Source organism: Eschrichtius robustus, chromosome 21, assembly GCF_028021215.1.
Source record: "Eschrichtius robustus isolate mEscRob2 chromosome 21, mEscRob2.pri, whole genome shotgun sequence".
Lineage (NCBI taxonomy): Eukaryota > Metazoa > Chordata > Mammalia > Artiodactyla > Eschrichtiidae > Eschrichtius > Eschrichtius robustus.
Window position 1 is genome coordinate 36,192,135 of NC_090844.1, and position 12,518 is coordinate 36,204,652.

The window sequence follows — 12,518 nt, forward strand, 5'->3', positions numbered from 1 at the left end:
GGAAATGACTTCATTTCCTTCCACTCAAATAGCCTACTGACTGGGTTCCTGCTCTGTTGAGGAAAAGGGTCGTTGACTCTCCCCAGAAGGTGTTCAGTTCACATCCCAAAAGTCCCTCTCTTCAGGCCCTGGGGAGGTGTAGCAGCTCCTGAGGGCGCTCTTTCCTGAGGCTGGCTGACAGAAGTGGGGGGGGGGGTTCCTGAGAGTTCCCGGGTGCTGGTTGAAGTCCCCAGAGAATGGTCATGCAGGCTGGGGAGTCAAGTAGGTGGAGAGAGAAGGTCGGGGGCAGGGGGCCCCTTGCTGAATCCAGAGCTCACAAGGTTACCCCCTCATTTCCAGAAACTCTCTCTTCCCCCACACCAGCCCACAGGGCCCCGTACAGGGACACCGGGAGCCCAGAGCACCTGTGGCTGCAGAGACGCTCGCACGCAGCCCTCGGAGTGCGCGGGGCCGGCTGCAGGCAGATGGGGACGAGGTGTGCTCCCGGGAGGCCTCGGGCTGAAGGTGGCCCTCTGAGAGAAGCGGCCCAGCTTGGCCAGGAAGGTGAGAGGTGGGGGAGAGCAACCTAGGGCGCCCCCTCGGAGCAGCGGGAGTGGGAAGAGGCGCAGGGGCGGAGGGAACCCGCGACGGAAGGCGAGTGGGCTCTCAGCAGAGGCCAGCTTAGCCCGCGGGAGCTGCCTCTGCGCAGGGGGCGGGAGGGCAGTGCCGCCCCGGGGCTGCCGGGCTTCGCGGATCGCGGCTCTCCGCACACGGCTCGCAGGGCCCTGTGACTCTGTATCCCCTCCCTCACCCCGCCCCCCTCGCGAGGCCGCGCCGCTGGGTGGCCTGTGTCGACGGGCAGAACCCCATCGCCCGCCCCTCTCAGACCCGCCTCTGCCCCCCTGCCTGGCCCTGTGCAGCTTGCGGCCCGGGGGCCTCGAAGGTCCCCGCGCACTCCGCCAGCGGCCTCTGCTGTGTCTGCTGCTGCTGCTGCTGCTGTGTCTGCTGCTGCGGCCGGGAACCCGCGTCCAGACCACGCCGGGCACCTCCAGCACCCCAAGTCCGCGGGATCGCACGCGGGCCCTGAGGTGGGACTTCCCGTTTGTGGACAGGGGGCTGCAGTGTGTGCGGGCTGGTGGGGGCCGGTGGGGGCCTAGCCTGGCCCTGGGCAGGGGAGGAGGTCCGGAGCATGCAGAGCTAGTGGGGAGGCTCCCTCACACCACCCCTGGATGTCCTCTCCATCATCTATGGATGCCCTTCCCCTTCTCTGTCATCCCCTCCCTGGTGGGAAGCCCTCAGCCCAGGCCTCAGCTGCTCCTAGTATAGTCTGTGTGACAGTGTGAGGTGGGGGACCCCCCGGCTGGCCCAGGCCAGGCAATGTGTCCTGCCTGATCCCAAGACCTAAGGAGCCCACCCATTTGCCTTGACCTCCCTCCAGCCACAATGACATGCCCCTGGTCCTGAGGCAGTTTTACCACAATGGGCTCCAGATGTTAATCTGTGCAATTTCAGCCATGGCCAGACCAGCTTGGACAGGCTGAAAGACGGTCTCGTGGGTGCCCAGGTACCAAAGGGACACACAAGGTGCCACCATGGCTGCTGGGGAATGTGGGGCAGTTTGGGGGCCTCAGAGACCACAGCTTAGTCACATTGGAACTAAGTTACCATAGTCACCTAGAAAGTGCCATGCCATGGATGCTGGGGGCTACAGGGGACGGGCATCCAAGTACCACAGAAACAGCAACGCATTCCATGTGACTTCTGGGCACAGTGGGTGCTGTGCCAGCTGAGGAGGCTATGAGAAGCCCAAGGAGTTCCAAAGCCCAAACCAAGCCCTGGCCTTCCCTCAGTTCTGCTCAGCCTACGTCCCATGCCAGACCCACGAACGGGATGCTGTGCGCCTCACCCTGGAGCAAATTGACCTAATCCGCCTCATGTGTGCCTCCTATTCTGAGCTGGAGCTTGTGACCTCAGTTAAAGGTAGACGGGGGACTTCCCTGGTAGTCCAGAGGTTAAGACTCCAAGCTTCCACTGCAGGGGGCTCGGGTTTGAGCCCCGGTGGGGGAACTAAGAGCCCTCATGCTGCGCGGCACGGCCAAAAACAAAAAGAAAAGGTAAACAGACTGGTGGTGGTAGGTGCTAGGGACTTCAGTAAGCTACCCCTGCCTCTGAAAATGATCATCTGACCTACCTGCCCCCAGCTCTCAACAATACCCGGAAGTTGGTTTCCTCATTGGTGTGGAGGGCGGCCACTCACTGGACAGTAGCCTCTCCATCTTGCGTACCTTCTATGCACTGGGTGTGCACTACGTGACACTCACCCACACCTGGAACACGCCCTGGTGAGCGCAGTGCAGATGGTAAGGGCCCAGTGAGGCAGGGATCTGCCCAAGATCACGCTGGGGCCCAAAGCAAGTTTACCCCTGGGATCCGGCCCTGAACCTGGGGTGGGGAGGGGAATGGAGGTTTGCAGAACAAGACTGAATTCCCAGAAGGGCCCTCCTACTGCCAGGCACAGCCCAGTTTGGGTCCCTCCTCTTGCACCAGGGAGTTGCAGGTGTAGACGGTTCGACAGAACCTCTTTCTAGGCTCTTGTAGCCAAGTCATGGCCACCAGTCAGACTGCCTCCTGGCCATCCTGCAGGGCACAGAGCTCAGCAAAGGGTATCCACCCCTTCTACAGCAATGTCAGTCGGCTGACCGGCTTGGGCGAGGTAAGGACCCGGGTTCCATACCCTGCCCCACATGAATGTCCAGCCCCGCCTGTTCCCTACAGATAAATGCACACAAGGTAAATGCAGCCCTGATGCCCTCTCCCCATCCTGTCCCTGCAGAAGGTGGCGGCAGAAATGAACCGCCTGGGCATGATGGTGGACTTGTCCCACGTCTCGATGCTGTGGCACGGCGAGCCCTAGAAGTGTCACACGCACCTGTCATCTTCTCCCACTCAGCTGCCCGGGGTGTGTGCAAGAACACTCAGAATGTTCCTGATGATATCCTGCAGCTTCTGGTGAGAGACTGCCCTGGCCCTCAAACCTAAAGCAAGAGGTTCAAACCGGGAGCCCTTGAACCTGAGCCTCTTCTCCCTCAATTTCCTCAAACCCCAGGTTAAATATCTTCTGCCCCCAAAACCCACGGTCCACAGCCCCTGAACTCTTGAGCCGTAGGTGGGGGTCTAGGTGGTAAGATACTCCTCCAAACCCGGAAACCCAGGGCCAAGACACCATCCAGACCAGGGCTGCGGCTCCTCCATTCACACAAACCCAGAGAGGAGACGACTCTGACCTCAACACCTTCCTCACAGGGGCTGAGAGCGTGAACAGGCAGGTGGCTGTGCTGGGGGCCAAGCTGACTGTCCACCGGTCCGCCCCTGCAGAAGAAGAATGGTGGCATCGTGATGGTGCCCTTGTCCGTGCGGGTGCTGCAGTGCAACCCGTTAGCCAACGTGCCTACTGTGGCAGGTGAGCCTCACCCTGGGCTCTCTGAAAACTCTGATTTGGAGCTGAAGCTGGGTCCAAACTTGGGGAGGACTTCAGAAGAGCCCCAGTGGTTTGACCCACCTGTTGGCAATAGGTACAGCTCCCAAAAACCCAATAATGGACGGTACACAGCACCTTGGTGCCATGTGGAACTGGAGCCACGGAATCAGAACTGCGATACTGATGGGTATCAGGGAGGCTGTCAGACACAGAGCCCGGGTGCTGCCCAACTGTGCCTCTGCAGGGGCTCCTAAAGCGCACTGCCCCTACCTCTGGCCAAGGGACTGGACAGCTCCTTAGGTCTCTGGGGTCTTCATCAGTTGTACTCTTGTTCCTCTCTCATCCTCCACACCCGGGGAAAGGAGCCCTCACAGGTTCTCAAGGAGACTGGGAGGCAGGGTGAATCGTGGGTGGGAAATGGCCCAAACAGGGGGCTCTGGGGTCCACTCCAAATCTGAAGTCCAGTCTAGGCCAGCTGGGATCACTTCAGAACAAACCTCAGGGCCCTCGAGTTGGTACTCTCGGTGCCAGGCCACGAAGGAACTGGCCTGTTTGGCCTACAGGCTGCAAAAAGGGGAATCAACAGAGGCCAGTCATCACCCCCACCCCTGCCCTGGAAGCCCCACACTGCTGACTTCCCATTCTTCAGATCACTTCGACCACATCAGGGCAGTCACTGGATGCAAGTTCATTGGGATTGGCGGAGATTTTGACGGGGCTGGCCGGTGAGTGCTTCCCCGTGGCTTGTCTCGGGCTGGCTGGGCAGCAGTGGGGCTTTCACAGCCACCGTGCCCACCACACTGTGGTCCTCATGGCCTTGACCATAGCCTCAGGTGTGCTGGCCCAACTGGTATCTCCCCTCTCCCAGGGTCTGCTTCCTGGGCTCTCCTGTTTGACCCTACTCTAGGTCATCATATTTGTCTAAAACACCACACAGAGCTCATCTGCCCAGCATCTGCGCCCATCCAGTGGCAGCAGACCCACGGCCTCTGAGCAGACTCTTAGCAAGGTCTGGGCTGGGCTGACCATCCTCTCTGCCTGCAGCTGGGTCTGTGCATGCAGGGCGGGGGGGGGGTCAACCCAGTTCTTAAAAAGCTTTTCTTCTCTTTATAAATGGAGGCAAAAATTGCATTCAGTGAAACGCATAGATCTTAACAGTACAATTCAATGACTTTTGACGAATAGTCGCGCTTTTGGGGCATTCCTCTGAAGGATGAAGAGCAGGAGTGAATCATTTCCTCTCTCCAAGTCTCCATTTTCCATATCTGACCAGGGCTGGGGTTCAGTGGACGCTGGACACATAGGGCTTTGGTTCTGACTCAGGACCAGGGAACAGGTCTGAGGCCCAATAGCTGGCTGGCTGGTGGCCACACAGGTTCCCGCAGGGGCTGGAGGACGTGTCCATATACCCAGTACTGATAGAGGAGTTGCTGAGGCGTGGCTGGAGTGAGAAAGAGCTCTGGGGTGTGCTTCGAGGAAACGTGCGGCGGGTCTTCAGACAGGTGGAACAGATATGCTGGGCTGGGCAAAAGAGGAGCTCTGAGCAGGTGGTCTGAGCAGGTGTACGTGGGGGTGCTGTGAGAGGTGCTGCCCGCTGACTGCCGCCTCCAGGTAAGGGAGGAGAACGAGGGACAGAGTCCCTTGGAGGATGACTTCCCAGATGAGCAGCTGGGCAGCTCTTGCCGCTCCGTCCTCCCACGTCCGCATCAGAGAGAGGATCCGGCTGCAGACCAGAAACTAACCAGAGCTGCGGTTCGTGGGAATCCCATTTTGTCACCTAAGTGGTCATTCTCAAAATCTTGCCCCCACATGGGCCCAGGCCTCACAGTTATTGCTGCCTTCCCAGTCCTCATTGTTTGGCTCTGGTGATCCAGTTAATCCTGCCAGATGTCACTTTGGCAGCCACAGATACCCCACAAAGTTTCCTTGCATGCGAGCACAAACATTTCCTATGTATTATTCTTTTCTGATAATTCTTTCAATGTATCCCTTCTGGCTTTGTGCAAAGCGATTCTTTGCCTTGTACACGGGGACCACATCTGGGAAAACATCACCGCACCCTCATAAGTTACAGGGGGAGACCCGAACTGGCCAAGCCATGACAGGAGCTCGCCGCTGCTGAGCTCTACAGATCCCGCTCCTTCCACACAGTTCGCCAGTTCCGCGGCGAGCTCATCTTTCTTGATGTTCTTCCCTTAGGAGACGTGTACAACGCAGCAGGATTCTCAACCCGTTCCCCGTGGTCACTTGTGCTAGATGGAGCTTTGCAGTGTTCCGTGCCGGCCGTGGGCCGCTGCTGGAACACTGTGTGACAACTGCCTGCACAGGACTTCGGGGATAATGAAATGTCTGTCTTCCCAGCCTGACGCTGCTGAAAACCACGCTTCCCAGAGAAGGAGAGAGATCCAGCTGGTCCACACCTGCATACACATTTGTTGACATGTGCAGATGACAGCAGGCTCTAGCAGGACCCACATCAGCCTAAATTCAAGAACTCGGGTGCCAGCCCTTGACAGCAGCTGAAGGGGGGTTTACAAGAGATGCAACCTCGAACCATACCCTAGGCTGAACCAGAGATGCTGTTGGAAGAAATAGGCCGTTGTGTCACTTTCACGAAGAGTTTGGCCACGAGAAAAGTCCCCCAGAGCCCAGCACTGTGGGAGAGGCCTCACCCACAGAGCAGGGCAAGTGTCCCAGGCAGGGTGCCCCGCGCCCGGCACCCCGCCAACGCAGCAGGAAGGTGCCCCCCCCTACGCCCCAGACAACGGGAGCTCTCCCTTCCTGAATAATTGAGCTTCTCATCCAAAAGAGGTTCTCTTCCCACCCAAACATTAGAGCTGCTAAATATTTCAGGATCCCTGGGTTGTAGAGGGTCACTCGCCGTGCCCTTTGGGTAAATGAAGCCAACGTCAGCTGCTTCTGGGCTGGCCTTGAACAAAACCATCAAGATGGAAAATCTCTGCTCCTGCCCTCCCTCCCGTCACCCCCCGTCAAGCCTTTCCTGCTGCATGCAATGACCCGGCTCTTTTGTGAGCAGGTGAAGAACACCCACTGTGCGTGCAATTCTGTGGTCCCTGCAGAGATGAGGTGGGTGCGGGGGACCCTCAACCATGCTGGCCTCTGCTGCCATCCCCAGGGCCCTTGATACGGGCTTCAGCACAGCACAGCCAGCCTCAAGAGGCCTGTGGGACCACTGGGGCCCCGGCGGCGATCCCCTGGATGTTCCTGGGAACGCTCCCACGACTCCAAGGCGAGCCGTGCCGGCACCCAACTCCACCAAGCTGGCACTCCTTACCTTTCCCCGATTCCGTTCGCAGCCCCCTCCTCATACGCATTCTCAAAGCTTCCAAGGGGGGTGACCCCACTTCTCTGCTACAACTCCACCCTGAAGGCAGCCCCCGCCTGACAGCACCGCCCGCCCCCCCCGGCAGGGCTACCCTGAGTAGCTGCCCCTCCACGTGGACTGTCCGTTCCCAGGTCCCACGCCAGCCCGCCGAGGGGTGGAGACTCCAGGAGAGCCGCTGTCCGCTCGCACTGCCCCAGCATCACCACCGCCACTTGCATCCACTCTACACTTTCCTCCTGTGTGCTTCCCCACCCCGGTCCCCTGCGTGGGTCCCCCGCTGCGCGTACACAAGCCTGTGCAGAGACAGAGCACAGCCACCAAGTCTGAGCCTCGCCGCTGACCTCTGTGCTTGGAGAGGCTGGAGGAAGCTTCTCCCCAGTCGGCTTCACCGCAGGGTCCTGGTACCCAGTCTGCCTCCAGCAGGGAGGTGATGGGACCCCACGGAAGGACGCCCAGAAGCGCTCCCGGCCTGCGGGGTCTGGGGCTGTTAAGCTCTCTAATGCTGGGTCCTTCGGAGAGAAAGTCTTCAGTCACCTGCCTGGGCACCCCATCCCCTCTGAAGATACAAACTAAACCTCCTCCAGGGTCTTGGCCTGGAGGCAGGAGCCGCCCAGGGTCAAAGCCCACCCCTCTCTCTTCCCACCTCTAGACCTGTGGGAAGGGCTCAGGCTAAACTCCCGGTGCCTCTTCTCTCAAACCCTCAAATGATAAGAGAAGAGGTACGTCTGTCCACCTTGCAGGGTCCTTACTCCGCCTGCCAGTAGGTGACATGGTCCTGGAGGTTCTTCTGAAACTGCCAGTCTCACTGTCTTAGCCTCAGAGTTACACACGCCCAGGAAGGACCCCGGGTACACGGCGTCCCGTTACTCCCAACTCTACTCCTGAGCGTCAGGGTTAGCTGCCAGCAGGGGACAACCCATTTCAGGGATTTCTCATTTCCAAGGGCTCTTGAATGCAGAAAGAGCCCTAAGAGTCAAAGGAATTTAGCTCCAGTGGTGAAGTTACAAGTCATCTGGCAAACACTTACAGCTGGAGGGCCAACTAAGCACCCCCTTAAATCTCACCACACAGACTCTGCTGATCCGGGCTGGCCGGTGTGGTTCTCCTAAGGTTGCTTGTGATATTGATCATCTTGCTGTACCTCCCAGTTAAAGACACAGTCTTAGGAAGATGGCTGGACCCAGACCATCAGGCAATCATATTTACCCATTGACCTACCCTCTTCCTCCCTCCTTCCTCCCTCACTTTGGAAGCTTTAGCGAAACATATTTCACTTCCCACTTTAAAATGAAATCATTAGCCTCTAAATAATGAACCTTGCATGGATAGGAGGGCAGGCAGTCTGCACACACACCTGTGCTGGTCGATCTGCCCAGTGAAAGGGAGGAGCAGAGTATTCCCCAAGGGGCTTTCTCGGAGCTTCGGAGGCTGAAATTTGAGGGTTGACGGGGTGTACACGTTAGGAAGTGAAAGAGAGAGACTCCAGCTGCGGGAGAGGAGGGGAGAGACTCTCAGTGGTCTTCCTAGGTAGTGAGCTGTCGGAGCGAGTGGCATTCCTCCCCATCTCGCCCATGAAACAGTAAACACAGCACGTCTCTGTGTCCTTTTCCTAACAATGAATTATTTTTTAAAATATTTTAACTTTGTGTGTTGTTGTACAGGAGGGTCACTTAGGGATATATTTGAGACTAGGACCCCTAGCTCCATGAATAGCAAAGTTAATATCTGATGCAGCCAGGACGTTGCAAAGCCTCTTGGGACCCCAGGTACCCAGGATCGCTGTGCACGGAAGAGCCAGCTGCCCATTCGCTGCTCATCCCCCTGCAGGCTCCCCTGTCAATTGCTTACGTAGCCTCCTGTCTGTATGTTCCCTGTTGCAGCTCACGGTGCTTGACTAACTGAGCCTGAAGCATTCAGAGCCTCTTCTGCTGGGTGCTCAGAGCACTGATCCCAAGAGCTGCACCACCAAAACAGGATTCTAAGGGTCGACAAAATGGGAAATCTGGCAGTTTATCCTCTTTCTAAGGACCCACCGTACTTTTTGTTAGACACCTGGGTTTTTTTCCAAACTCACTCTACTTTTCCTATAATGAAATTTTTATTAATATCCTGCAGACTTGTGCTTCACAAAAACACTCAGGAAGTCTTTTCCAGAATCGTATAGGTCGTGTCTGCAACAGTAGTTCTCGTGCAAATGCAGCAGTGAACTTTGCATGACTGTTTCAAGGATGTTTAATGAAAGCCAAGGGCATGATTCCTAAAATGCAGTTCAGTGAAGATAATTATACAAGGAAATAAACTAATACGGTTCAAGTAATTGGCCTTCTGGTAGACCAGTGAGAGGCATCTGCCTCAGAGTGCCTGCAGGGGTGGATGGGGCGGGGGACCTTGGATGGTCACTCCTAAAGGGCACTCCTCTCCCAGACTTTGTCAGTACTAAACAGCCAACAATTCGAGGTTAGACTCTCAGAGGGAAATCAAAAGCACCGTTATCTTGCTTTAATAATTGAGGACAGGATCTATATGCTTTGGAGACGAGAAAAGCAAATGACAGAGATGCCATCCAAGTAGGAAACTTGATGAGCTAATCAGTATTCTCCCCTGAATGGAAGTCTCTATCCTCCCTCCAGGACTGAGGCAGGGACGGACTTGCCTGAGGTCATATAGTGAGTTGGTAAGAGGAGAAAGTCACATCCAGTTCCCTGACTCTGTTCAGTGATTACTCACCCTACCAACAACCCAAAGACCTCAGCTCTTCTTGAAGATTTTGAACTGAGTTGTGGGCTTGTAAGGTGCCCGGAAGTTTTTTATGGTTTTGTTTTATTTTCATTAAGTAGCTGGAAGTCTGAGACCATGGTTGATGCAGAACCAGAGGAAAGGGAAGGAAAAGAGGAAAAAGTAGATGAAGTGCGTCCTCCTGATTTCTTGCTATTTTGTTTTCAAACTTCACTTCTCCGTACTCTAACCATGGACACAGCCCAGTGGTTCTCAAACTCATGGCCTACAACCCTCCAAGGGCTTCAGCCAGCCCCTGGAGCTCCACATCATACTGTCACAAAAAGATAAAACCAATAAGAAAAAAAAAGAACCCCTGAGTTTCTAGTCCATTTTACAGGCAGTGCCCACAAACAGCTGTGTGGAGTCGGACCAAGGGAATGTTTGTGGGTCCCCCACTCTGTGGCAGGCTTTTTCTATTGCTTCTTTTAGTTCTAACAACCTAGGAAGAAGGTAGCATCGGACACATTTTAAAACATGCAGAGTAACGCTTAGCGAGTTGAAGAGAAATGCTTCGTATTCCTATAAATGGCAACTTGATAAGGTTTAGACTTGACATCAGGCATATCTGACCCTCAATGTAACTCCTTTCTTGGTTCATTCATTTAAACAAATACTCATCGCCAACCTACTCTGGGCCAGATATCGTTATAGGCATGGGGATACAGCAAGAAAAGGACCATGTCTCTGATCTCAAGGAGTTTATGTTCTAGAAAGGAAGAAAGGAAATAAACCAAGAAATATAACATGATCCTAGGTGACTACGAGTCAGGAAGAAAAATAAAGCACGATTGGGGATAGAGAGTGACTAGAGTGAGGGACCAGGGAAGGCCTCTCTGGGGAGGTGGTATTTGAGAAGATGCTTAAAGGAAGTGAGAGAGTCAGTCAGGTAAAGATCTGGGGGGAAGGGGGTGTGTCCAGCAGAGGTACCAGCAAGTGCAAAGGCCCTGAGACATGTCCAAAGAAAAGTAAGAAAGCCAGTATGATTAGAATGAATCAAGAAAAGGAGACAGTAGTAGGTAGGACATGACTTCGAAGAGGCTGATGCAGGCCAGATCACACTGAGCTCTGCTAGGCCATGGGAAGGCTGCATTTGCACTGCATCTGATTGTAAGAGAAAAACCAATGGAGGGTTTTGCAATGAGAATTATATTTTTGAAGAAATTATATTTTTAGAATATCATTCTGGCTGCTTTGTGGAGAGCTGACTATATAGTCAATGCAGGGTGCTAGTCAGGAAGCCAATTCAGTAGTTTCGATGAGAGATTCTGACGGAAAGCACTAGGTTTGTAGCTGGACTCCTGCTGTATTTTGAAGGTGTCCTTCCTGCTATGGCATCAGGGTAGTCCTTAAGGAATTCTTTTGGGAGAATTCTTTTGAAACACAGTTTGAGGAATGTTGACACCAAGACTCCTGAGACACTTTCAGTCTGTCACAGCCGTGACTTAAACACAATGTCATCACCCATGTGACAGTGTATCAAGCATGTAATCTACCAGCAGGACAGCAGTGAACATTAAGCCACACTGACAATGTCACTTTAACCTTTTTAAAAGGTGAAAGGCCTCACTTTCCTTTTAGTCATCCATCAGCCAATTCCAGTTTACCTTGCTACACAAATAGGTTCTGAAATTCTCAACTTTTAAAAGAATCATAGGCTTCCCGCATTTCTGCATTATAGCAATCAGCTCAGCCTGAACAAGGACACTGAGAGATGGACGTATCACCTATGCAATCTGTGCCTTCTCTCAGACAAAACACTTTTTGAAGTACCCAAGTGCTGTTGTTGCTACCTTTTTGCATATGAGAAGATTAAATTTTAGAGAGATTAAAAATATGTGGTTGAACAGCATCATCAGACTTACAATTTTGTGCTGCAAACCACAGGTGGCTTCTCGGTGCACCTGGAATGGACAGTGATATGACCCCCACATCTTGTCTAGAATCTCCCTTTGTCATCACAAAACTCCAGTCGGCTACATAGGCTTTTGTATTCACCTGATTTTGGTGATGAGAAAGCAGAAAGCATCCTCATGATCGTGTAGGGAGTTAGAGGCAAATAAAGTACCGAATTCCAGATCTTCTGGTAAGAAGGGCTCGTTTGCTCAGACCAACCTAATTTCCAACCTGACACCTAGTTTCCCAGAGGATCAGAAAAACCCAAAGCAATTTTATTCTTTAAAAAAAAGTTACTATAAGAAAATAGAGGGACTTCCCTGGTGGCGCAGTGGTTAAGAATCTGCCTGCCAATGCAGGGGACACGGGCTCAAGCCCTGGTCCGGGAAGATCCCACATGCCACGGAGCAACTAAGCCCATGAGCCACAACTACTGAGGCCATGTGCCACAACTACTGAAGCCCACGCACGTAGAGCCCATGCTCCGCAACAACAGAAGCCACCGCAATGAGAAGCCCCCTCTCGCTGCAACTAGAGAAAGCCCACGCACAGCAACGAAGACCCAACACAGCCAAAAATAAAAATAAATAAATAAAAGAAAATAGATACTATTAGCAGATGCAACAGTGGCTGAGAAAAACTCGAGAAATAATCCTGGGTTAACTCCTCAAACCCATGTTAAACTTGTCCCCAGAGGTAGACATATGTCCCTTCCATGAGTCAAATGCAATACAGGTCAAGCCCTTACTATGTAGAGTCCTGATGATGAAGAAATGGAGGAGGTGACTCTCCATGAGAGGCTGGATGAACAAACATAAACACATATCAGGAGCTCAAATGCGGAGGTGTAGAAACATGAACAGAAATACCTGAATCTTTACAGAAAACTTCTTAGGGAAGATAAAAGTTCAGCAGTTTTGAAAGAGGAAGGAGAAGAGGATGGAAAATAGCTTTTCCCCATGTGAAGAGAAAGTAACCCAAGAAGAGTGAACTGTGGGTACCAAGACTCACAAACGGGGTTAACAACTCTATGTACTCAAGAAA

General features: G+C 53.7%; 1 protein-coding gene and 1 pseudogene across 1 annotated transcript in view; both read left to right on the top strand.

Annotated features, from left to right (window-relative positions):
* The first annotated feature begins 236 nt into the window (after positions 1–236).
* On the top strand, positions 237–5,345 carry LOC137755885 (dipeptidase 2-like; annotated as a pseudogene).
* Positions 5,346–6,470: 1,125 nt separating this feature from the next.
* LOC137755886 (uncharacterized) overlaps positions 6,471–12,518 on the top strand; it is an 86,601-nt gene continuing 80,553 nt past the window's right edge. The window contains 2 exon segments of the mRNA XM_068531999.1: positions 6,471–6,544; positions 6,594–6,707. Of these exon segments, the coding sequence (XP_068388100.1) occupies positions 6,471–6,544; positions 6,594–6,707 (188 nt within the window).